The sequence below is a fragment of the Tauraco erythrolophus genome, chromosome 16 (assembly GCF_009769465.1).
Source record: "Tauraco erythrolophus isolate bTauEry1 chromosome 16, bTauEry1.pri, whole genome shotgun sequence".
Taxonomy (NCBI): Eukaryota; Metazoa; Chordata; class Aves; order Musophagiformes; family Musophagidae; genus Tauraco; species Tauraco erythrolophus.
In genome coordinates, this window is record NC_141480.1 from 21589695 (window position 1) to 21612833 (window position 23139).

At 40.8% G+C, this 23139-nt stretch overlaps 1 protein-coding gene across 1 annotated transcript in view; it reads left to right on the plus strand.

Moving 5' to 3' along the window:
• ANKHD1 (ankyrin repeat and KH domain containing 1) overlaps positions 1-23139 on the plus strand; it is a 127683-nt gene that overhangs the window by 54111 nt on the left and 50433 nt on the right. Inside the window, 10 exon segments of the mRNA XM_086621647.1 lie at positions 280-427; positions 1485-1718; positions 3263-3357; positions 7320-7557; positions 7759-7950; positions 9417-9526; positions 19974-20061; positions 20650-20777; positions 20945-21088; positions 21774-21876. Of these exon segments, the coding sequence (XP_086477773.1) occupies positions 280-427; positions 1485-1718; positions 3263-3357; positions 7320-7557; positions 7759-7950; positions 9417-9526; positions 19974-20061; positions 20650-20777; positions 20945-21088; positions 21774-21876 (1480 nt within the window).

Consider the following 23139-nt stretch of genomic DNA (forward strand, 5'->3'; position numbering starts at 1 on the left):
CCCGTGACCTTCAAAAATGTCAGTATTGCACTGCAACTTAATGTTGGTTTTAGCAGATACGAACAAATGTAGAAAAAGCAGCACTTCCTGAAGCATAGCACAGTGCAGGTAGTAATTTTAAGTGCTCCTGGAGAGTATCATTGTGTTTCACTGTTGGGAGTATTACTGCATGGGGATGTCATGGCTGGCTGGGGAATCATTCTCACAGGCCTCACTGAATTGAAAGCAAAATGTTGGTGTTACAATTTATTCATTCAAGTGAGTTTTTTTTTTCTCTAGGTGCTTCTAGCAATGCATGCAAACGTTGAAGATCGAGGGAATAAAGGAGACATAACTCCCTTAATGGCAGCTGCCAGTGGAGGCTATGTAGATATTGTTAAACTTCTCCTTGTTCATTGTGCAGATGTCAACGCACAGTCTTCAACAGGTAACTGGGAACCAGGAATGTGAAGAATTAGTGACTGGCACATAAGACATGCAGCTGTTCTGAACATCTGTGGTTTTGTCTGATAATTTCATTCACAAGAAAACGTGACAGGAACTGTTAGGAATAGGCCGGATGCATAGCGGGTGTGTTTAGTGTCTTACCTGCCCATTATTAAGGATTGTTTTTAATATAAACTGTAATGGAAAACGTTGTTCCTGTGAAAACCACTGGTGTTAGATGACCAGAAAAATACGTGAAGTTTAGCTTTTCTCATCTGTATAATGGGAAATTACCCAGTAAGAAGACCATGGGATGCATCTGGTCAAGACCAGTTATTTCAGTCTGCTTTTTACCAAAGAAGAGGTACAATTCTTGGAGCACTGAATGTTGTCTGCGTTGCTCATGCTTGACCACAGCTTAACTAACCTTGCTGAGACTATAAACCTGCAGTTGGATTCTGCTAAGATTAAGATAGAATTTAAACTTTGTTCAAATTTTAAAAAAAGTTGGGTGTCTGAACTGTGAAATATTCTTTTTATCTTGATGTTTAGCCATATTAAGCAGAACTTACCTTAAAATTGACTGTAGCATTTAAAACCTGAGCCATGTATGATTGTCTGTCACTTACAGTACTAGAGTTTTAAATTACAAATTTATCTTCAGCCAGCCAGTAAATTTTTTGAAGGGATTACAGGATACAGTCTTAGGTAAAGAAAGCCAAACACCTGCCCTGCCTTTCTGGCCCAAACTCTACAGTGAGCATCAAAATTACTGATCGATCTTTCTGTGTGCGTGTTTGATCGCTCTTTGTGTGCTGAAGTAGGAAACATAATAATCAAAGCAAAAAAGTCCTGATCAGTAATGTTGGCTTAGCATTAAAACTCTTTCATATTATAGTTGTGTTGGGATTTTATACCCAGCCTGAAATTATTGGCTGGAGTAACATTGCTGCTGCTGTTGCTGTACTTCGTTTTGTTCAGAGCTGTTGAAATAGTTTCCTTTCTTGTATTAGGAGTGGGTGATGGAAAAAGCTTTCATGTGAACTTCTTCTCTGCAGGGAACACGGCTCTCACTTACGCTTGTGCTGGGGGCTTTGTTGACATAGTGAAGGTGCTATTGAAAGCTGGTGCTAACATAGAAGACCACAACGAGAATGGACATACCCCCTTAATGGAAGCAGCCAGTGCAGGTCATGTTGAGGTGGCAAGAGTATTGCTGGAATATGGTGCAGGAATCAACACTCACTCCAACGAGTTCAAAGAAAGTGCACTTACACTTGCGTGCTATAAAGGTATTGTCTCTTACTTGGTTTTGTGTAAATTTATCTGCTAGGGTTTATCTAACTAAAGCTTCCAGCCGTACTTTGAATGTTTTTCTTTACGAGTTTTGGAATGCTGGATTTGGTTTTAAACTTGAGGTCGGGAAACGTTCATCCATGGTGTAGCGGTATTAAGGCTGTCTACCTGTGTCCAAATGTGGTGGGTACGTGTTTTGCATGTTGCAGATGGAAACTTGTGACTGGCTGCATCCAAACGTGTACTCGAACACGCCACCACTCTCCTTTTCTCTTCTCCCACTACCACATTCTCTGTTTCATTCAGATGCCCCTCACCAACTATCTGCAAGTTCTGAAAACATCTCAGTTGTTAAGAAAGTGTGAAGTTAGAATGAATCTTCCTGGAATACCTGATGGGGTGAAAATGCTAGTATTATTACTGGATACTTTTCCTTCAATGTAATTTTGGCAGATGTCTATGAATTGTTATGTATTATGAACTTTTATGGGCTTTTGACTTAATTTCTTTTGCTTTTTAAAGTTTCTATATAAAGTAACTTAGCGAAATGTTAATCCAGTGTGCTTCCAAGTGTTTTTTGTCCAAAAACCTCCATAAAATTCCCAACAACTGTTTTCATCCTAATGGAAGCTTTAAGGATGCAGATTATTGTCAGAGTAACTTCAGATTTTGCCTCTGTGGTTAGAGTTGAAGGGTACACACTATGTATAACCTATCTGGATACTTGTGTCTGGATTTGTCATGGATTTCCTGCAGCATATATCCTGCAGGATTCTTTACAGAGAAATTTCAGTAATATTGGATATGTTGGAGGGGCATTCTTGTTTCTTGTGACCTAAAACTTCATAGGGTGATGTAATGTTAAGATCTTCATCGACTAGAGATTCCTGTATTATCTTTGGCAAGATGGTTGAGCTACCTTGTTTTCCTGTCAGTTTATGCAAAACCAAGTCTTGTCTTGGAGGAGGATGCTCACTGAGAGGATAAAATATATAACTTTTAAGAGACGAATTCTAAAATGTCGAAAGCCGTAATAGAATTGGAAACAAGTATTGGTAAAGTTGAGTAGAAACTTTTAAAAATAGTGGCATAACATGCATATTTTAGTTTTCAGAAAGGTGTCTGTGAATGCTGTGATTAAATGCTTATAGTTAAGTTCAGATCTACGTGGACCTATCTCTAATAGATAGTCCCCCCTCAGTCGTATGCTGACTCGGAACGCTGAAAGAGTGTCTCACTTATTAAACAGTTGAATAAGGAACAAGCACAGTCTTCTCTAGCTTGAAGTCGCAAGGAAAGGTCCCTGTTGTGTAAACTTGAACTAGAGAGGTCTGTCTTTGTTGGGAAAGACTGTCCGAGGTCTGGCTGTCCGTTGTGTATTTTCAGAGTACTTTAAAAAGAGCAGGTTTGCAAACTGTAGTTTGTAAAAATTGTAACAGAAAACTATGAAAATATAAATGATTTAATTAAATGTATTGTCTGTACTACTGAAAGTTTATGGTATTAGATGCTGATTTGTTTTGCTCTGTTTCGTTTGAAGGCCATTTAGATATGGTTCGTTTCTTGCTTGAAGCTGGGGCTGATCAGGAGCACAAAACAGACGAGATGCACACAGCGCTAATGGAAGCCTGCATGGTAAGTAACCTTTATTTGTACCGTCACCTTTTCAGTGAGGGAGGAAGGAAAGAGATGATAAAATAAAGTGAGCCTTTGTTAACCAGCTGTTCTGGATCTGCAAGTCAGTGTGTGTTAGTTTGCATTGTAAGAAAGCCTTTACGGTGGTTACCGCAGGTGGCCAGCTTCTCAGTCTGATTGGTCATAGGGAAGAATTAATTTTTGGAGTGTGATGTGTTGTTTTAAATGCTTCCTGTGTGAAGTGTGGGGGCAACTAATCTGCAGTGCTGTAGAGTAGTAGGTTGAACCCCCAAGTCACTGTTTCTTTTGCAGTGTAAGAGTTAGTTTTCCACCTTCGCCTTTATAAACAAGGTCTCAGATTATCATGGTGTGATCCTTCCAGAAGTGCACTGATCTGGAAGACTAATGCAGGAGGAGCTTTGCATGTAGAGATGGTTTGCTCTCTTCTAGGTTTCTGTAAACGGTGCCGTGAGTTTTTTCTTTTGAAAATTAAAATGGTAGGTCAAAAGTAGTTTGGTTCTTAGACAAATCATAATTTGAAACCAGCCATTGAGGAAAAACTTCCCTCTCTGAGAGTTTTGCTTTAATAAAGAGTGCACTATTGGGTCAAAGCGTATCTGCAACCATTTTTGTCCAGACCTTAGATGACCTTTTATCTCTTCTTCAAGCTGGGGAACATCTTTGAAGAAGGAACAGGGAGCTTGTTTTCATAGGAAGCACAGCAAATGGAGGAAAACTTAATTTGCTCCCAGTAGGCTATAAACCTTAGGAGATAGGCTGCAATGTTCCTCTAGTCTTCTGAGAGGGAGGATCAAGTATTCTTATAGTGCAGTTGTCAGGTGATGATGCAAGTGCCCAAGGTCAGATTCTAACATCTCAAGCTGCGTTGAAGTCTTCGACAGTGAGATGGTAATGGTATCCATGAATAGTCTTCCCTGCGGGAGCACCTAGTGCCAGGATGGAATTCAGACGGACACAGGTGCAGTGGGTGTATGCTGTCACTTAAAGGAGATTGCAACATGACTACAAACCAAATATTTTAGTCACCCTACTGTCCTGTTGAGGTTTTGGTTGGGGTTCTTTTGGCTTTTATGGTGATACAGTCTGAGCACTGGTTTAACTCGGAGGCTATGGCGTGTGTCACTTGAGAAGATGAAGTTGTGCGGGTTGCCTGCACGGTTTTAGCTCTTCGATGTTTCAGACTAGTTTGCATTGCAGAGTGTGTATTGACCCTTAAAAGCAACAGAGAGGAAGTTGATCCTTTGAAGTCCAAGTCAAATAGTGGAGTTTGCTCCTTGCTATCTTTTGACTGCACCCTTGCAGAAGGGAACTGTTCCACCAAATTATTGTGCTTTTTCCGAGTCTTCACTGTTTTCCAACTGTTGAATGCTGCAAATCCAGGAAGCTGTGATGTCTGATCACCAATTATATTGTCAGTGCCGCTGAGTTTTAGTATGTTTTGGTCAAGATAGAGTGCCGCTCCTAGGACAATGCCTTTAGTTAGATGAGGTGGCGGCTGGCTTTTAGCTAGCTTCTCTGAGAGCAACAGCCTGTCTTTAATTTACAGACTTGGTTGCTGTCAGTCTCAGGCTACTTGCTACCTGCTTCGTGGTCAGCATAAGACCAGCATTGGCAGGAGTTGCATGTTTGATATCCCTCCTGTCTCCTTTTCTGTAGCTCTGTGTCAGCTGTTTGAGTTACTGGCTGAGAGTTCTGGTGAGATCAGACTTGGGGAATTGGTAGTTCGCTTGAGGTTGCTGTTCTTAATACATAACCAGTTCTTTAATTTTGGGAATTAGTGGAATTCTTAGCTTTATAACTTTATAAATCACCCCTAGGTGTCAGTGCCCTAGCCTCGACAGCTCTGGCTTCAACCTTGGGCAGAAAGGTTTTCTAATGTCCTTTTTTTTGGCTTTTAGTATTGCCCATCTTCAGATTTCCTTCCAACGATGCAACATGGAAACATCTGCTATTTGCCACTGAAACTGGCCCTTTTTATGTCTTCCTGAGAAAGAAGTATTCTGTAGTTCTCTAGCAAAATCTGTCAGCATACATTGGGGCTAGTTTAAAGAATTAATCCAGCTTAACTGCCAAATCCTAGGAGAGCCACTGTGTCAGGACACAGGGCTCTAAATCATCAAAGCTGGCTGACAGCTTACTCCTGAAAGAACCCTGTGTTTCTTTGGATGGCAAATGGAGTGACCAAGGTGATGCGCCTCATACCTCTGCACCTGCAGTATATAAGACAGCAAGAGGTTGTCTCTCCACTGAGAGATACAAAGAGCATGCTTCGATTCAAGTCTTTTATTTTGGAGTTCCCTTTCCATCCTTGAGCTATGCTATTAATTGTTTATGCTGAAGAAAGGTCTAGTGTGAAATGTCCTCTGATTAGACCCTCAGACCTTCTATATCTCACTGAGCACTCTTTGCGTGACTTAAACCTCCCCCCTTCATTAGGTGTAGTTTGTAATCTGTTTCAGTTTTCCAAGATCTCTTCTCCAAATTGTTCCACCAGTTTGGGTCTCAGTTTCTTAAGTTATGTGGGAGGGAGAAATCATGTCAGTGTTCCTTCTTTCCTAATGCCAAAACTTCTTTGTTTTCCCCTTTTCAGAGGTATTGTGGCTCTCTACAAACCATACATTAGGTGAAACATGGATTTTTTGGTACCTGATCTATTTCAAGTAACTTTGAGGAGTTTAGTAGTAGTTTCTTGAGAAGCTGACAGCTGCATTTCTATTCTTTGATTGGTAAAGTCTCGAACAGACTGCCCTGGCAATCCTTAGTTCTCTTACCTCTGTGGCAAAGACTGATTCACTCCAAGGCACTTTTCAGTCTCCTTTAAGTTGAGGGAGGGGATTCTAACCCTCTGCTCTGCTCTCGTGAGACCCCCACTGCAGTGCTGCGTTCAGCTCTGGGGTCCCCAACACAAAAAGGACATGGAGCTGCTGGAGCTGGTCCAGAGGAGGCCATGAAGATGATCCGAGGGCTGGAGCACCTCTCATATGAAGACCAACTGAGAGAATTGGGCTTGTTCAGCCTGGAGAAGAGAAGGCTCCAGGGAGATCTTATTGCAGCCTGCCAGTACCTAAAGGGGGCCTACAGGAAAGCTGGAGAGGCACTCTTTAAAAGGGTGTGTAGTGACAGGACAAGGGGCAATGGCTTTAAACTGAAAGAGGGAGATTTAGATTAGATATAAGGAGGAATTTTTTTACAGTGAAGGTGGTGAGGCACTGGAACAGGTTGCCCAGAGAAATCGTGGATGCCCCATCCTTGGAAGTGTTCAAGGCCAGGTTGGATGAGGTGTTGAGCAACCTGGTAGTAGAAAGTGTCCCAGCCCATGGCAGGGGGTTGGAACTAGATGATCTTTAAAGTTCCTTCCAACCCAAACCATTCTAGGATTTATTCCAGTCTTCCCTCTCCTGGTACCTGTCTCACTGTAATCCACTTCAGTTTTTCTGCAGGTATCTCTCCCAGGATCTAGAAACTGCGAGTTGGAACTTTTTTTTGTCTGTAGAAGCCATGAATCAACTATGAGGAAAGAGAAAATCTTTCTTCTGAAGCTTGTTTTGGGGTTTAGTCATAGAGTGGGTTTATTATTTGTGATACTTGTTTGCTGTCTCTGTTATTATTGTGTCACGGGTATTTTGCTGGATATTTAAGAAACTTTTATCCCATAACTCTTTCCCTGCTCCCCCAAGAAAGAAAAAAAACAAACCCACCAAACAACAACATATATCTAGCTCTTTTTTCCTCATGCATTTAAACCTCTGTTAGATGTAGGTGGAAACCTAAATGTCAGTTTAATCCAAGTATTACCATAACTATGTTGTAAATTGAACCATCATAAGTAAAAGTCCCTGTCTTTTTGGGATCGTTTTCAGACCTAGTGTGATAGTGGTTGCAACTACAGCATCAAGCGATTTCGACTGTTTCTGATTTTTGTGTTCACCTTTGTTTTGTAGGATGGACACGTGGAAGTGGCACGCTTGCTTTTAGACAGTGGTGCTCAAGTGAATATGCCTGCGGATTCATTTGAATCTCCACTCACTCTGGCTGCTTGTGGTGGACACGTGGAGTTAGCAGCTCTTCTGATTGAAAGGGGAGCTAACCTGGAGGAGGTTAATGATGAAGGTTATACTCCTCTAATGGAAGCTGCCCGAGAAGGCCATGAAGAGATGGTAGCCCTGCTACTGGCACAAGGTAGCTGTCGTTCCTTGAGCGTTTGTTATGAAGAATGCAGTGTTGGCCGTTTGCCATTAGGTTTTCTGTGCAAATTCCTCTGATGCTGCTCATCACTGTACTACAGAGCAAAGCTAAAACACCCTAACTATGGAGCTGACGAGCATCCACCTTTCTACCCTATGTCTGGTCAGTTAAAATAACAGCTATTTTATTTCTTAGGGGCAAATATAAATGCACAGACAGAAGAAACACAGGAAACAGCTCTTACTCTGGCATGTTGTGGAGGGTTTTCTGAAGTAGCTGACTTCCTTATTAAGGCAGGAGCTGATATAGAACTTGGTTGCTCAACGCCTTTGATGGAAGCTGCTCAAGAGGGTCATCTGGAATTGGTGAAATACTTACTGGCAGCAGGTATGTGTACAGTGCAAGTGATCTAGGCCGCAGATATTTTAGACTGGATGTTCCATATGGTTTAGAAGATACCTGGACTTGATGGTGGTAGTGTTCTAACAAGATATATTCTTAGATACCTTAGCAAGAAGAAAAAAGCCTATGTTACACCTTAATATTGTTTGATACTGTTAATAGAGGAAAGTGCCTGATGGAGCACTGCATTCTGTTGCCTATCTAAAAACCATCAAGTTCGTTAGGAACATTGTTTCCAGCTAACTGCATTTAGGACAAAATGTTAATACAGGTAATGCTTGGTTTTATATGTTACTCCTGCTTTGACTGGTCCTGATTATCTGCAGTCAATCTCCCTGCAAAGCCAGTACATTAGGAGTTGTGCTCTGGGAAATAGTGTGCAAGATAGATTCTGGAATGTGCCGAATTTCTGTGATGAAACGTTAGGTTTGCTGCTACGTTATACATTAGTAAAAATCAAATCTTGCTGGAGTTGGAGGGAAATGACACTTCAGTGTTCACCTGTCAGTTTAAAGTTGGTAGAGATGAGAGAGTAGTAATGCTGCTTAAAATAATAGACAAATAAAAAGGAGCTGCATTTCAGAAATCTTTGTTGTTATGGAATGTGATTTATTTGTATACTCTTTTCTAAGAATAAGCATGAAATTGTTTGGATTTGTAATTCTAGAAAGTAATGCTCCCTGCTCATCGAGGGGCAGCAACAACTGTGTCTTTGTGCAGCGATACCAGCGTGTGACACCCATCACCAGCTCGCTGGGAACACTGCTTGCGCTTCCCTTCTGACAATGTAGGAAGTTCACTGAGGAGCCTTGTTTTGGCAGCAGGGAGGCTCAACATACATCTCACACCTTGAAAATAAGAAAATGCCTGAATCACACTGGCATTACTTTTTGAAGAATCATGCATTACATAGCAAGAATCATGCATGGTTTTCACATAGCTGGCATATATGAAGCTAGTCAAATTATTTCAGCAAATGGTTTTAAAGCCAATGATTTTAAAGAGCAGGGAAGAAATGAGATTTGTAGAAGTGTATCATCTTGTAGTATTAATACTAATTCAGTAACATGCATTTTGTCTGGTTTTCCTTGGCATGCAGCTCCCTGTCAAATGGATAGTCTAGACAATTGTCTGGATTCACTTTTATCTGTTGTAACAACTGAAGTCTTCATTGCCGTAGAGGGAATGTAGGAGTAAGTGAGCGTACAGGGTTAAGTGCTTAGGCTGTCAGTCATGCCTTTCCCAAGCCTTGGCTTGACCCCTCTCCTCAGAGTGTCTTTACTGTAAGAGTAATTTTTACCATGAGAGCAGCGCCCTGGGGCTGTGGGAGCTGTTGGTCAGTAGGATACAGCTGTTGGCACAGACGAATCGCCTTGATTTCTGTGTTTGTCCGATGTGAAACACGTGCTAAGGAGACGCCCAGTAAGAAGAACCTCATGTTGTGTTTCTAGGAGCTAATGTTCATGCCACCACAGCGACAGGAGATACAGCTTTGACCTATGCCTGTGAGAATGGACATACTGATGTTGCAGATGTGTTGCTTCAAGCTGGTGCTGATTTGGTAAGACTTCTGCTGCGTCTTGTGGGGAACGTGCTTGGGTTTCAAGCTGTGTGCCAAAGCTGCTGTGCTCGTAGAGCAGGAGGGTGATTTGAGCAATTGATTCATATATGGGTGTGAAAAGAGACATGAAAGGAACTTTTTAAAAAGCCTGCATGCTCAGTTTTGTCTAAAAATAACAGTTCTGATCAGGTAGTCTTTCATCTGTTCAGTAAAAATTCTAAGCTATAGCTTACACTTGTGACAGTGGATTCTCTTCATTTCAGTATGGCCTGTAGGTTTAATGGTTCAGCAGGATGTATTTCTGCATTGCCTTTATTCATTACGCTGCTTTGTTACTGCCAGACTCTTGTGGATTAGAGTTTACCTGCTCCACTGCTCTGATTTAAAATATTTTAGTGTTAGGAGCCACTGCTTCTCTATTTTAGTGTTACTTTCTGCACACTCTGAGTCTCCTAACTTTTTAAAACTACATCACAAAAGAACCCCAAGCTAAGCAATGCCTTTTAAATGACCAACATAATAGGATCTCTTTTCTTTGTTCCAGAGCTCTTTTCTTTCCTATGACTCCTGTTTTTAGCATATTGCTTTCACAGTGTTGGTTTTCTGTAATGCATTTAATCATGACTAAGTTGTTCACATAATTGTCTTTACTTTTTTCATGTTTTGTAGCCAGAGACCTAAAACTCTCTTTATCAGCTCCAGGGGTATAATATTTGTGAGGCTTTTAAGCAGTAAAAAGCAATGGATACGTTAGCCTTCTAAAGGAGTTGAGGAGCCTTATGTCTAAGATTGTTCTTTGGGTTGCCTTTTTGGTTTTTCTCCCAGTATTCTCCTTTCTTTTTCCACACTCTGATTGTGTGAGTTTTTTTTTGTTTGGGGAGGGGGTTGGGGTTTTGTTGGATATTTTAGGGTTTTTTGTTCCTTTTAAGTAATAAGAATGCCAGGAAAGTTTATCACTGAACCTGATTAATCAACACACTAATGAAGTTACTTAAATTTCAGTCTTAAATGAAGTATTTAATTTTTTTAAGTTTATATTTACAACTATAAATAAAATAATGCTGTAATTTTGAATAATACTTTCACTCTTCTTTGTGAATGTACTTTTTCTTCAGGCCTCATTAATTCCTCTGCAGTAAAGTTCTGCTTCCTGTGTTCCTACTAGGAAGAAAGGTCATGTTCATGGCAGGGTGTGCGCATTTATGGGTTTTTGACACACCTGCTGCATTTCACTCGATTCAGTGTTGGGTACCAAGCATCAGCCACTTTAATAGAGGCAGGATAGGTTTTTTGGGTTTTATTAGGTATTTAAAAAAAAAATAAAGTACGTACTTGGTTATAAAAAGGTATAATCCATGAAGTATCTCATCGTGAGGAGCAAAGCCTGAAATTAAAAAACATAAATTGCTATGTATAAACTTTTAAAAATATGCAAGGGCTGCTGCTTAAATGTCACTTCAAGTTATTGGAGTTAGTTGTGTCATTTTTGGTTTTTTTCCCTCTCATCACTAAAGTGAGCAGTGCTTGTGGCTTTTAGCATCTAGTTCTGATCAGCATTGTTGAGAAAAATCTTGTGCCTTTCTAAAGTAAAACTTTATTGTACCACGTTTTCTGGTGCTTCCAATCAAAATGGGGAGCAGTCAAGAAAAATATAGTGAGTCTGCGAAGGAAAATTGCACGCAAAAAGGAGACATGCCGTGTAAATCTACCAGTTTGCTTTCAAAGCTCTTTTTTTTTTTTTTTGCTTTGCTTTGTTAGAAGGTGTAAGCAGTTTTGAATGAATTCATCGTCTTTGTCGTTGTTCTGAGGAAGGTTTCTGAAGTGTGTGGCCTTACTGCTGGAGGATGAAAAAGTTTCTTTGGCACTACTGTGGGAGTTTATTCTTCTAGATTTCAGCTTTCATTAGTAATTTAAATGAGGTGAGATGACTTCATCAGGTTGTCCCAGGAAGGGAAGCCTGTGGTGGAGTAGGGAATTCAGTGCACGTCTGGACTTAGACCTCTGGTCAGTATGTCTTCATTTGTCTAGTTAATTTTCTTTCCTTCTGGTGTTCAGCCACAGTAAATGAAAGTACTTCTCCAGTTGCTTTTATTTCTTTCCTTTTTCATCCTGCAACTTCAGTCTTTCCTGGGATTACTTTCACTGATGTTTCATTGTTTTCCAGAAAACTTCTTTATACCTGAGGTTTATGTCACAGTCACTGATGAGCTGGACATACAACATCTCACCCTCTTGTGGAACGGTCCTTTTTGAGAAAATACTGGTTATGTCTTAAACTGTGAAATAGAACAGGGATGAGGACTGGTTTCTGATTGCGGGGACAAACGGCACCCACTGAACCCATCCATGCTGTGCAGCGCTGGACCTAGCTGGTCGCTGAGCCTGGCGCCGTGCCCCTCTGGTCTGTAAGAACATCGGTGGCTACGTTGCAGCCCACTGGAGCGGTGTTTTCACAACACAGCCCTGGGCATACACCGGACAGCCTCAAGTTGTGGGATGAGGTCTTGACGGGGTTCTTGAGGGCGCGAGGCCTCTGAGAGAAGTGGAGACTGACTTGATGTCACGTTTTCTGAGCTGCCTGTTGGGAACAGTCCCTGGTGACCTCCTCCCCTGTGGTTCTGAACAGGGGAGCACTGTGCACTTGACAGGCAGCGCTGTGCCAGGCAGACTCAAAGGAATGTGAGTGACCAGCGATCTCATGCCCAAGCTTGTCTTCCCAGCCCTGTGTTACTTACCTGAAGAGATGTCGCCACTGTCAGATTTTGCTGTTGTTACTTTGTTGTTTTGGGAGCCACCTGCATATTCTGTTTTCTTCCAGACCAGGAAGGCAAGGAGCATAGTTTTTGAGGATTTTTCTTCTCCCTGATTCAAGATTGAGAAAAGAAAGTTGATCTTTCTTCCGCAAATGCTCTTGAGTTAAAGGAACAATAAACACTGGCTGTCAAGATCTGTTGCGATCAGTTCTCCCATTTCTTCCCAATTCAGAGCCTTTGTTCCATGATTTAGAAAGCATATCATCTGCTTTAAGACCTCAAATCTTTCTTGGCTTTTTGAGTCTCTTCAGTTGCCAGGAGGTCAGGGCTGAGTGGGATTTGAGATGCAGACTTTGAGAGTGCAGGTGTGAAGAAGAGCCTCTTTCATGCTGGGTTAGTTAAATCGGCAGAGAGCACGAGATGTTTCTGTCGGGGGGTTTCCTGTATTGTGCTCATTGAAAACTGAAGTCTTCCAGCCTTGTTGAAGTTACCAGCTCGCTCTACTGAACTGATTCCTGTATGTTGCTCACGTCCAGTTGAGGTTTTCTCAATCTCAAAAGAGAACCTCGAACTAAAATTTGAGCGTTTTTTATGACGATGGTGGTGAGACACTGCAACAGGTTGCCCAGAGGAGTTGTAAAGATGAAGGTCAGGTTGGACAGGGCTTTGAGCAACCTGATCTAGTGGAAGATGTCCCTGCCTGTGGAAGGAGAGTGAAATTGATCATCTTTGAGGGTCCCGTCCAATCCAAACTGTTCTGTGATCATTATATCAGAGCACCTCTGCTATGAAGACAGGCTGAGAGAGTTGGGGCTGTTCAGCCTGGAGAAGAGAAGGCTCCGGGGTGATCTTATAGCAGCCTTCCAGTGCCTAAAGGGGCTACAGGAAAGCTGGAGAGGGGCTTTTTACAAGGGTGTGTAGTGACAGGACAAGGGGCAATGGATTTAAACTGAAAGAGGGGAGATTTCGATTAGATCTAAGGAAGAAATTTTTCCCTCAGAGGATGGTGAGACACTGGAACAGGTTGCCCAGAGAAGTTGTAGATGCCCCATCCCTGGAAGTGTTCAAGGCCAGGTTGGATGAGGCTTTGGGCAACCTGGTGTAGTGGAGGGTGTCCCTGCCCATGGCAGGGGGGTTGGAACTAGATGATCTTTGAGGTCCCTTCCAACCCAAACCATTCTATGATTCTGTATAAGTGATTGTAGTCTCCGTAAGAGTTTTTTTCTGAACTGGGAGCCATTATTACCACCACATCTCAGCACAAAAAGGCTGTTGTTCTTGCAAGTAGAAAATGGGAACTCTTGCTTTTCAGGAACTGATCCTCTGGCCTAGATATTGAGTATGTAATTCAGTTCAAGAGCCAGGGAAGATCTTGGGAGCTCTGTTAGATTCATTAAGGAATGTGGCTTTATAAGAACCAGGAGAACTAAAAGAAAATTGTCTGAGATAAACTTTCTTTAGTTTGTGTTTAATTTTTCCTTAAAACTCTGCAGTGGCAAGTTATTCCAGAAATGAACAGTGTCAGAGTACATGCTCATCTGTTTCTGTCTGCTGGAGAGCTGCTCAATCATGTATGGTATTTTGAGGAATTTGTATCTCCTTGTGTCTAATTGTTGATGAAGTCTGGCTCATTATCAGTTACTCTGATTCTTTATGCTGCCCTTCTTTGAGAGATCTGTCTTTTCCATGTGCTTACAGGATTAAAGTTGGCCTGCCAAAATCTGTAGCATAACTAGCTTGGCAGGCCTGCACCTTTCCTTGTTAATATATGCATTTTGAAATTGGCTCGCTTGTGCCAAGTGTATGAAAGAGTTAGGATGAGGCGCATCTGAAGACTTCAGCCTGTGATCCCTTCTGTGCTGTAGTTGCTTTCCAGTTCCTTTGTAGTTGCTTTCCAGTTCCTTTATTGCCTGCAGGACTTTCAGGGTCTTAGTCCGAGCTCCTGCCACTGGACCAAATATAAATTTTACTTATTTACACACTTCTTTATGGGGACAAAACACCTACTTTAGATTTTGTGACTAACAGAAGGAACAAAATTTTGGAGATTAGTACTCCAAATACGATTTGATAAAGCATTTTTTCTAAGTGGTGATATGGTTTAATATCTTCAGGAAAAAGTAACCAGCACTTCAATAGTACAGTTATTTGCCTGCGTGGCAAATATTTGTCTCATCTCAAGGATGAGAGGAGACTTTTCATTTTCCTATAAGAGTTCTCTCTCCTGCCTTCTGTGTGTCTTTAGCAGCAGTTGCCTTCATCTCAAAGCTTGTGTAAGGTAAGACATGCGTGATGCATGTATGTTCCCACAGTAACTAGGTTAAGGACTATAAAGCTGATAAAGAGTATTGGTAATATTTAATGAGAGGTAATATCCTCCTTTTAAGCTGTATACCTTTCTATAAGCTAAATATTTGGATGCCTGTTCTCTTTTAATATAGTGGATGAAGTGCTGCACGCTGGAGATTCCAGTCTCCTTTTTTGAAAGTGAAACTGCTCTTGGCAAGGTGGTTGTGTCTTTGCCTGTTTGAGTGTAGCTGGAAACAAAAGAGAGATTGTTCTATTTTAGACAGTGAGAAGATCCCAGTTTTTCTCAGCTGGGAAGCACAGAGAAGAGTGTTAAATGAGGATTTTCTAATCTAGGCTGCCTTGCAGCTGTACATGAGGCTCTGCTGCAAAGGAGAGTTGATCTATTGATGGAGTTTACCTTTCTACTGCAAGATATATTGGTGCTTTTATGCTGAAATTGAGAGATGGAAGAGAACCCCTGAGGGCAGCTTCATCCTTGCATTCTTCTCATTTTACACTGCCAAGCTCTCCCCAAAGCTCTTTATACTCGTTAAAATTCCATGTGTGACTTTTTTAAAAAGACTAAAACTGGCTACCTGGTATCCGGATAACTCCAGCTGGGGGCAGGGGGAACTCATCTCAAACTACCTCTTGATTCTTCCTCTGTGACGTAATGTTTTTACAGACAGATGTTCCTGTTCTTGCAGGGATCACTGCTTCGCTTTCAGCTGATAACATCCCTGAGCTAACAGGACTCCGTAATGAGAAACTCGCTTTCCTTTATGTGTACGACACGCTGCATGTTTGTTACTGTGTGCAGGAGGCAGCATTTAAACGCCTACCAAGTAGCCAGTGCTTCATGGAGTTGAATGAAACCGTGCTGGAGATAGCTATGTTGTCGTTACAGTGGGGGATCTGAGCAGCTGTCATGTTTTTCTATAGTTTCTTGAACCGTCAGGGATTTTAGGTCTTTTTAGGCTTGACCTTCAGTCTTCTACCAACAAAGCAAAAGGCTGTGGGACATGGGAAGCTGATTTTTTTTAGTTACCGCTTTTTGAATGTTGTGTTGCAGTCTCTGGATGGTGCAAAGTACAATGAAATCCTCTCTTTTGCCAGTAGTGAACAAAAAGTCATCTTGTATTTAATGAGAAGCTGTGTGTGTGACCTTTGTGCTCTCTTCGTGAATCTGAGTGGCTTGTGGTAGGAGTCATAGGTGGCAAGAGCTGCATTGCTTGGTCTTACCTTTGTGCTTGCTTGCCTAACTCCAGCAAAACAATTTTCAGCTGGTGGATCTGATCCTTCTAAGTTCACATTCCAGGTCTTCATGACCAAGAAAAACTTTTATTTGTAGAACAAGAGCCGTGAGTTCTTCTTTTTCCTTCCGCAGGACAAGCAGGAGGACTTGAAGACTATTTTGGAGGGCATAGAGCCGGGCAAGCATCAGGTGAGGTTGGCCTTTGATGCTTGTAAGCTGCAGCCTCAGGACACATGCTAACTACCAGCATGGCTTTAAGGCATCTAAATTTCTTCAAAACTACAAAGACTTGCTGTGTAGACTAGACATGTCATCTTTGTCCTGCGTTTTCCCTTCCGTTGGGTTTTCTAAAACCCTGTTTTTAAAAAACAATATCCTAACCTGCACAAACGCAGCAATTTATCTCGTTGAGTCTATTAGCACAAGTAGCTGTGTTAAACCTATTAGTACGTATCCAGCTCCCTGTAAGGTCTTCCCTTTTCAGATGTTTGCTTTAAACTAGAGGCCTAATTGAGTTTTTAGATGCCTCTGAAATACTGGCTTGCTATGTATCTCCGGAGGGTTATCTGGGAGAATTAGGTTGGTGACTGCTAGAATACTCTGTGTCTTGATAGGAGTCCCAGCTTGAAAATCAGCAAAGTGGCATAGTGTTAAGAACTGCATTGTTTGGCTATTGTCTTGCATCAAAAACTGTCTGAATCATTCTGCTTAGAATAGCATTTAGATTTCCATTAAATATTCACTGTTGTCATGGGTGAGAGAGGCTTGTTAAAGAATTGAAGAAAGCAGTTGGACCTTTACTTTGAAAATGCAGATTTTGTTCTAGAACTTTTATATAACATATGACATAGGAAACAAACTCAAAAAACATCCTAGTGAATAATACTTGTGAACCAAGGAGAATAATGGAAGGCAGGGGGGAAAGCCCTGATGTAGCTGATCTTGAAATGGCCTACAATAGAGAGCTCGAAATCAAGAACAAAAGAATACCACTGTTTGTTCTCAGATGCTTCTGGTGACACTGCTTTTGCTCTCCTCTCTCAGTATTGATTTGTCTAGAAAGGAAATAATTATTACTGGCTGGATTCTCGTCTCCTTTTTGACTCTTAGTGGAAAAGGTGCAGATAATTTTCAAGGCCAGGTTGGATGAGGCTTTGGGCAACCTGGTGTAGTGGAGGGTGTCCCTGCCCATGGCAGGGGGGTTGGAACTGGATGATCTTTGAGGTCCCTTCCAACCCAAACCGTTCTGTGATTTTATGATTGTGTAATGTAAACTCTTAACATGATTTGGGTAATACTCTCACTTTCCTCTTCCTATCTGGTGTCCAGACCTACAGAAAACTCTTCTTGGGCATTCTTCCTATTCAAGCAGAATTAGCAGGAGAGCACATCACTCAAGTGTTTAGAGAAGGACTTTTCTAGTCAAAGTTGCATAGGTGGTGTTCAGTGTTCCTCTTTCCGATCATACTGACTGCAGTGTTTGTCAGGATTGGAGCAGTGAAGAGAGACAGGATACTGTAGGGAGTCCTGCAGTGCAGATAGCTGGGGAAATTATCTTTGGAGATGAGTACTCCTTGTTAGTTTTTGTTCTTGCAAAGCAAGCGTTTGCCTGTACTTCATATGAATACAAGGAAGTAAGCGCACTGGGAAGCTGATGAGGGATGCTTTTGGACAGCTTTCATGTTCTCTGTCCTGATTTTGATTATCTACTGCAGCTTTAAAAAAAAAATCTTTGAAATTTATGGCCATTACAGGTAGAAGAAAGGATGTGAGTAGACAAAGGCACTGCACTGGCTCAACTTCTTATTTTGGCTTGTTCTAAATATTTTCATTTAAAGCTTGAGTTGATGCTATCTACTAGCCTTTATTAGGGCTAAATAAAGCACTGAAGTTATAGAATTAATTTAATCTTAAAATAAAGTATGCATTTCTATCTTCCAATGTGAAAAATACCATCAAAATGCAATAACTTTTGAAGAGCTGCAGCAGGTGGGCACACAAATGGTTCAATTTGGCTGGACTGATGATGTATATCGTACTGCAAGTATTTGAAGTGTATAGTAGTTGAGGATCAAGTTCTGCCTGCTTGATGAAGTGACAGTTGGTTAAACTGGGCAGAATAACTGCATTGCATTTAAATGAGGATGCTTCCTGACATCCGTGTTTAAGACTTCAACAGCGAAGTCTGTTAGGAATAGAGAATGCTGCAAATAATGATATCTTACTGCTAGTTATCTGAAATGCTACATTTGAATGCAATATAGGATGGCTTTTCACAGTCTTGAATATAGCTAAGATTACCTAAAATAAATTTTACTTCTTGGCATCTTTGCTGTTGCATCAATGGGGATTTAGAAACGTGTATTAAACGGTTTGGGCAGTAATGTTCTGGTCCTGCTCAGTGAGTGCGGTGGTGTTCAATGGTTCTTTGCATCCATAGCTGCTTTGTTGAGTGATTTGCCAGCAGTACCAGGGGTTTACTGTGCATAAAGCAAACAGCAGCATCTGGCTTTTTATGATCTGTTCGCAGTGGCTGAGGAAGGAAAAACTATGCCAAATACCAGAGTAAGCATCAGGGCTCAAGGGCATGCTACTAATGCTTGCACATCACAGGGCCACGTACTAACATAATTAGCTTTACATGTCCTGCAAATATTTCTGGCATGCAGACAATCCAAAGGCATGCATATGTTTATCGACAGCTAAGCAGTCATTTGCCCTGGGAGTGAAATCTACTTTTTACAATTAAAACAAAAATGACTTCGGTAGTAAGTCCATAAGGCTTCTGATCTCCACATGCACTTATGCACTAAGCAAAGAAATTGGAGCGCTAACGTGGAGTTCCAGCGTGTGCTAAAACAGTGTACAACAGTACAAAGTTCTCCCGAAGGCACAGGAGCAGAAGGCCTCTGCTCTTTCCAGAGCACACAGGAGGGGGAGGTGTAGCCCCCGTTACGGCAAAGGATTGGTTTGTATTTTCTGCACGGGGTCAGTCTCCCAATAGAAGATTCAGTCAAGAAATTTCTTCCTTGAGTGTATGAACAGAAGGCTAACTTAAGGTGCAGCTTGCAACCACAGCAAGCTGTACATCAAAGGACATATGCAGAGTTTTCAGGAATACTGAAGCTATGGCAAGGAGTTGATTTGTTCTGTCAGATCTGTTCTTGTCCTTTTATATTTGTAAATAGCAGTATCATCCACTGTCAGTACTAAACATTAACTTTTGCTGTCAGATATACATGTAATTCCAGAAGTAAATAGTGAATTTAGAGCTTGGCTTCCCAGATATTTAATTAAAAAACCTCCATGGTCCTAGTATGTTATTGATCAGGCTGAATATTCAGAGCGCAAATGCAAACACTCCCAGGAAGATGATGTTCTGTCCCCTTGTTGCTGTGCGAGGGTTGATGTGTATTAATCAGCATTCTTTGTGGTGTTGATCACATCTACATAGCAGGCAAATTTTCTAGTTCTGTAACTTCTCTAATACAGTTATATGCAACCACATCTTTCCAGTATTCAGAAACTTTTAAAATTAGAAAATTGTTCTTATCGCTCATTCCTTTTTTGCTGGTTTGTATCATCCTTTTGTTTTCTTTCTGCTTTATTCTCCAGTCCTCTTATTCAGAGACTTTGTGGCCTGCAGTGATTTGTCTTTTTTTTTTATTGCTGATCCTGTTCAGTGTGTTTTAAAAACGTTGTCTGCACTTCGGATATTATTGCAATTTTAAAAGTCTGGCGTGCAGCATGTGACAGCTCTGAGAACTGATGTTCAGTTATTTGTATACTTCCTGATGCTGGATGATGTTTGTGTTAAATAGCGATCTGTTTTTGAGGAGGAAACAAGATGTTACTGTTCTCAAGTGTGTGATGTGTTTGAACACTAAAATAAAAAGGGGTGTGTAAGCAGGGAAGCTTCGTTACGTGATAACAGTATGGATGCGGTCTTAATGCTTTTTGACAGTGTGATTCAGTATTTAAGGTAACATGAACATTGATTCCAGTCAGTTTTTATAGATTGCAGTCAGCTTGTAAGATAGATCTTCTACTGAGACAGGTCATTCTCGTCCCATCATGAGATGGTTCAAAAGCTGAAACGATGGTATAATTTTTGCCCATTTATACATCTGTTATTTCTCCTTTATCATAGGAGCATGAATCTGAAGGTGGGAGAACCCCACTAATGAAGGCTGCGCGAGCTGGTCATTTATGCACTGTTCAATTTCTTATTAGCAAAGGTAAAATACTAGTTTAAATAACTAATTAAAAAACTTTAAATGCCACTTTATGATTCTGCATATTTGTGATCCTTCTTCAAAATTAAACTGGTTATGTGTATATGAACATTTGTCAAACCATTTTTGAGTTTCATTTAGTTCATAATACAATGAATCACAAAATATTTTGCTAGTTACTTTTCCTACTCTGTTGCATAGATTAATAAATAGATTTGAAGTACAGAAAATATTTTTAGTTTCTTAAAAAAAGCACTCCCTTCTTTGGAAAAAAACACATTCTCAAAAATTGCACCATTCTGGTAAGCGCTTAGAATGAAAACTTAAAAGTTGTGCTTTGTACACCAGGAGTGTTTCCTCTTCCTCACTGCTTATGAGGTGCACTGTTACTGTCATTACTGCCTATCTTTATAAAATGAGGAGGAGGATGGGCAGAAGCCATCAGTTATTCAAAATACCGTACTTTTACTCCAGAAGTGTGTATGAATTAGGAAGATTAGAAGAGTTTATCTCTGTTCCATAAAATACTGTACTTGTTGATACTTTCTTAAAAAGAATTTCCTTGTGTTTAATTCCAATGTCTTCTTATAGGTGCCAACGTTAACAGGGCTACAGCTAATAATGACCACACAGTGGTGTCACTGGCCTGTGCTGGAGGCCACCTGGCAGTTGTTGAGCTCCTTCTGGCTCACGGTGCCGATCCGACACATCGGCTCAAGGTATTCACTTAAAACTCTGCATTTATCATAGGTACTGGAACAACCATGTGGTTGGCTTAATGGATTAGTAAACGTGCAATTTTAAACGGTCTAGTTCGTACCTTACGTGCTACACCAGGTAGCAAAATTCATCGTCTGGCTTTTTGTTTCCAAAAATCTCACTTCAGGATGGCTCGACAATGCTCATTGAAGCTGCCAAAGGAGGACATACAAATGTTGTTTCTTACTTGCTCGATTACCCAAACAATGTTTTGTCGGTTCCTGCAACAGACTTGTCTCAGCTCACACCTCCATCTCAGGATCAGTCTCAGGTAAGGCATAGGGAATTTTTTTTAAATATCACCATGAGTGTTGCAAAGAAACACTTCCTTAGTCATTAACTTCTGAAGTTAGTTTAGATATGGACATATGCAGTGGAAAGAATTTTGAAAAGTTGATGCATTTGAAAATAGTGGACAGTGAGAAAACTGACTGGCATTGTCCACGGTGTCCTGAAGAGTGCGCGAAGTTTGTTCCCTTTTCTGCTCCTTAGACAGAGTAGCCGCAAACCCACTATCTCAAAAGATGGTTATTTTCTTGGTTGTGTTGGCTCCGTACTTCGATTCAACAGTCCTAAACTCTTAGGACAGCACCCCTCAACTGTTGTGGCTGATTTAAGTTGTCATAGGAAAGAAAATATATTGTGTGAATTCAGAATTCTGCAGGCTGGAGAGGTAGCTTTCCAGTGGAGTTCATTGATTAAAAGCCTAAAGATGTTAAGAGTTTTCCAGCCTACACAGCTGGGGATGTTGTGGAGAGTAACATAGTTAACTTTGGCTTATTATGCAGGATAAAACAGCATGGGACAGGTAATACCAAGAGGCAGCATTGCATGCGCGGTTTGGGAAGGGTGGAATGGAGGTCTGCTGTAGAAATGTGGCTTTGATTAACACTTCAAGATAGGGTCCATCAGAAGTGTTTTTTCTGTCTGAGTGTGTGTCTCGGCTTTGTTTCAAGGTTCCACGTGTGCCGGTGCATACACTTGCTATGGTTGTACCTCCCCAGGAACCCGACAGAACCCCTCAAGAGAACTCGCCACCTCTCTTGGGAGTGGTGAAAGGTTAGTACGTAGCCACGCGGAGAATACATGCAGTTTGGAAACTAATAGGCTGGGGACAGTGGTATTAGAGCTTATCCGTAGTATAGTCCACTCCATCCATTCCCTAACACCTCTAATGAAGTATAACTTAAAAAGTATTTTGTGCAGTGTGTGGTTTTTTGCTTATTTTCTTGTATTCTACAGTATAGTAACACTGATTATTCTAATTTATTCTGCTTATTCTCATAGAATTACACTTATTTTAATTTTTTTGTAGGAAAACGGTTGTGGTAACTGCCTTAGTGCAGACTGATAAAAATGTTAATAAACCCTAGGTGTGGTGTTAACTTTTCAATGTTGTACATTGGTCATCTAGAATAGTTGCAACTATTATCCATGAACGTGATATATCAACTTTTTTCTGTTCCTACAGTGGCAATGCACTGTAAAATGCCAATGCAGATCTACTTACAGAGGAATTTCTCTTATATTAGTAATAGTACTATTGTAAGGAATCATAACCTCAGGGTTTTTGCTTTGAACACGGTTGAACTGACTGGTTAAAACCATTTGCAGTCATTAAATGGTGAATTTAGGAGATTGTTCCCAGCTATGGATTTTGTAACAAATTCTTCGTGTCTAAGTCAGCTCAGAAGGAGAAGTAGATTCTCAAGTGGAAAGCTACAAACTGCAGCTCCTAATGATTTATTGTTTTGGACAGGGATATTAAATGTTATAGTATCCGAAGCTCTATTAGCTAGCTTTACTTCATTCTTTTATTTTGGAAGTGCTCAGTGCTTCTTAAAACAAACAAAATAATCAGAGGCACAAATGAAGAGAGAAAAAAATTGTGTACCTGCTGGTGTTTAAGTGTGCAGCCATGCCTCTCTATGCATATATGCCCTGTGTGTGACTTCTCAAATGCAGTTATTGTATCATTTTCCTAGGATGTGCAACACTCGACATTTTGGATTTCATAAAAACGAGTACTAAACAAATGAAAAGAACATGCAACTTCTGGTTCAAATAAAACAGTAGAAGCTACATACCAGCATGTGTGCCCTTATGATTAAATAGCTATTAATGTTACAAAGTGGATTAGTGTTCTGGAAGTACGTTTGGTGATGCATGGAAATCAATAAGAGATTAGTTGATACTGAGTCAGAAGACTAAAGTTACAAGCTTAAAGTCTCATGTTTAATCAAACTGTGAAAAGCAAATAGTTGATTGTAGTTTAAGAAATAGCTCTCATTAAAAAAAAAAACCAACTTATTGCAAATGTCA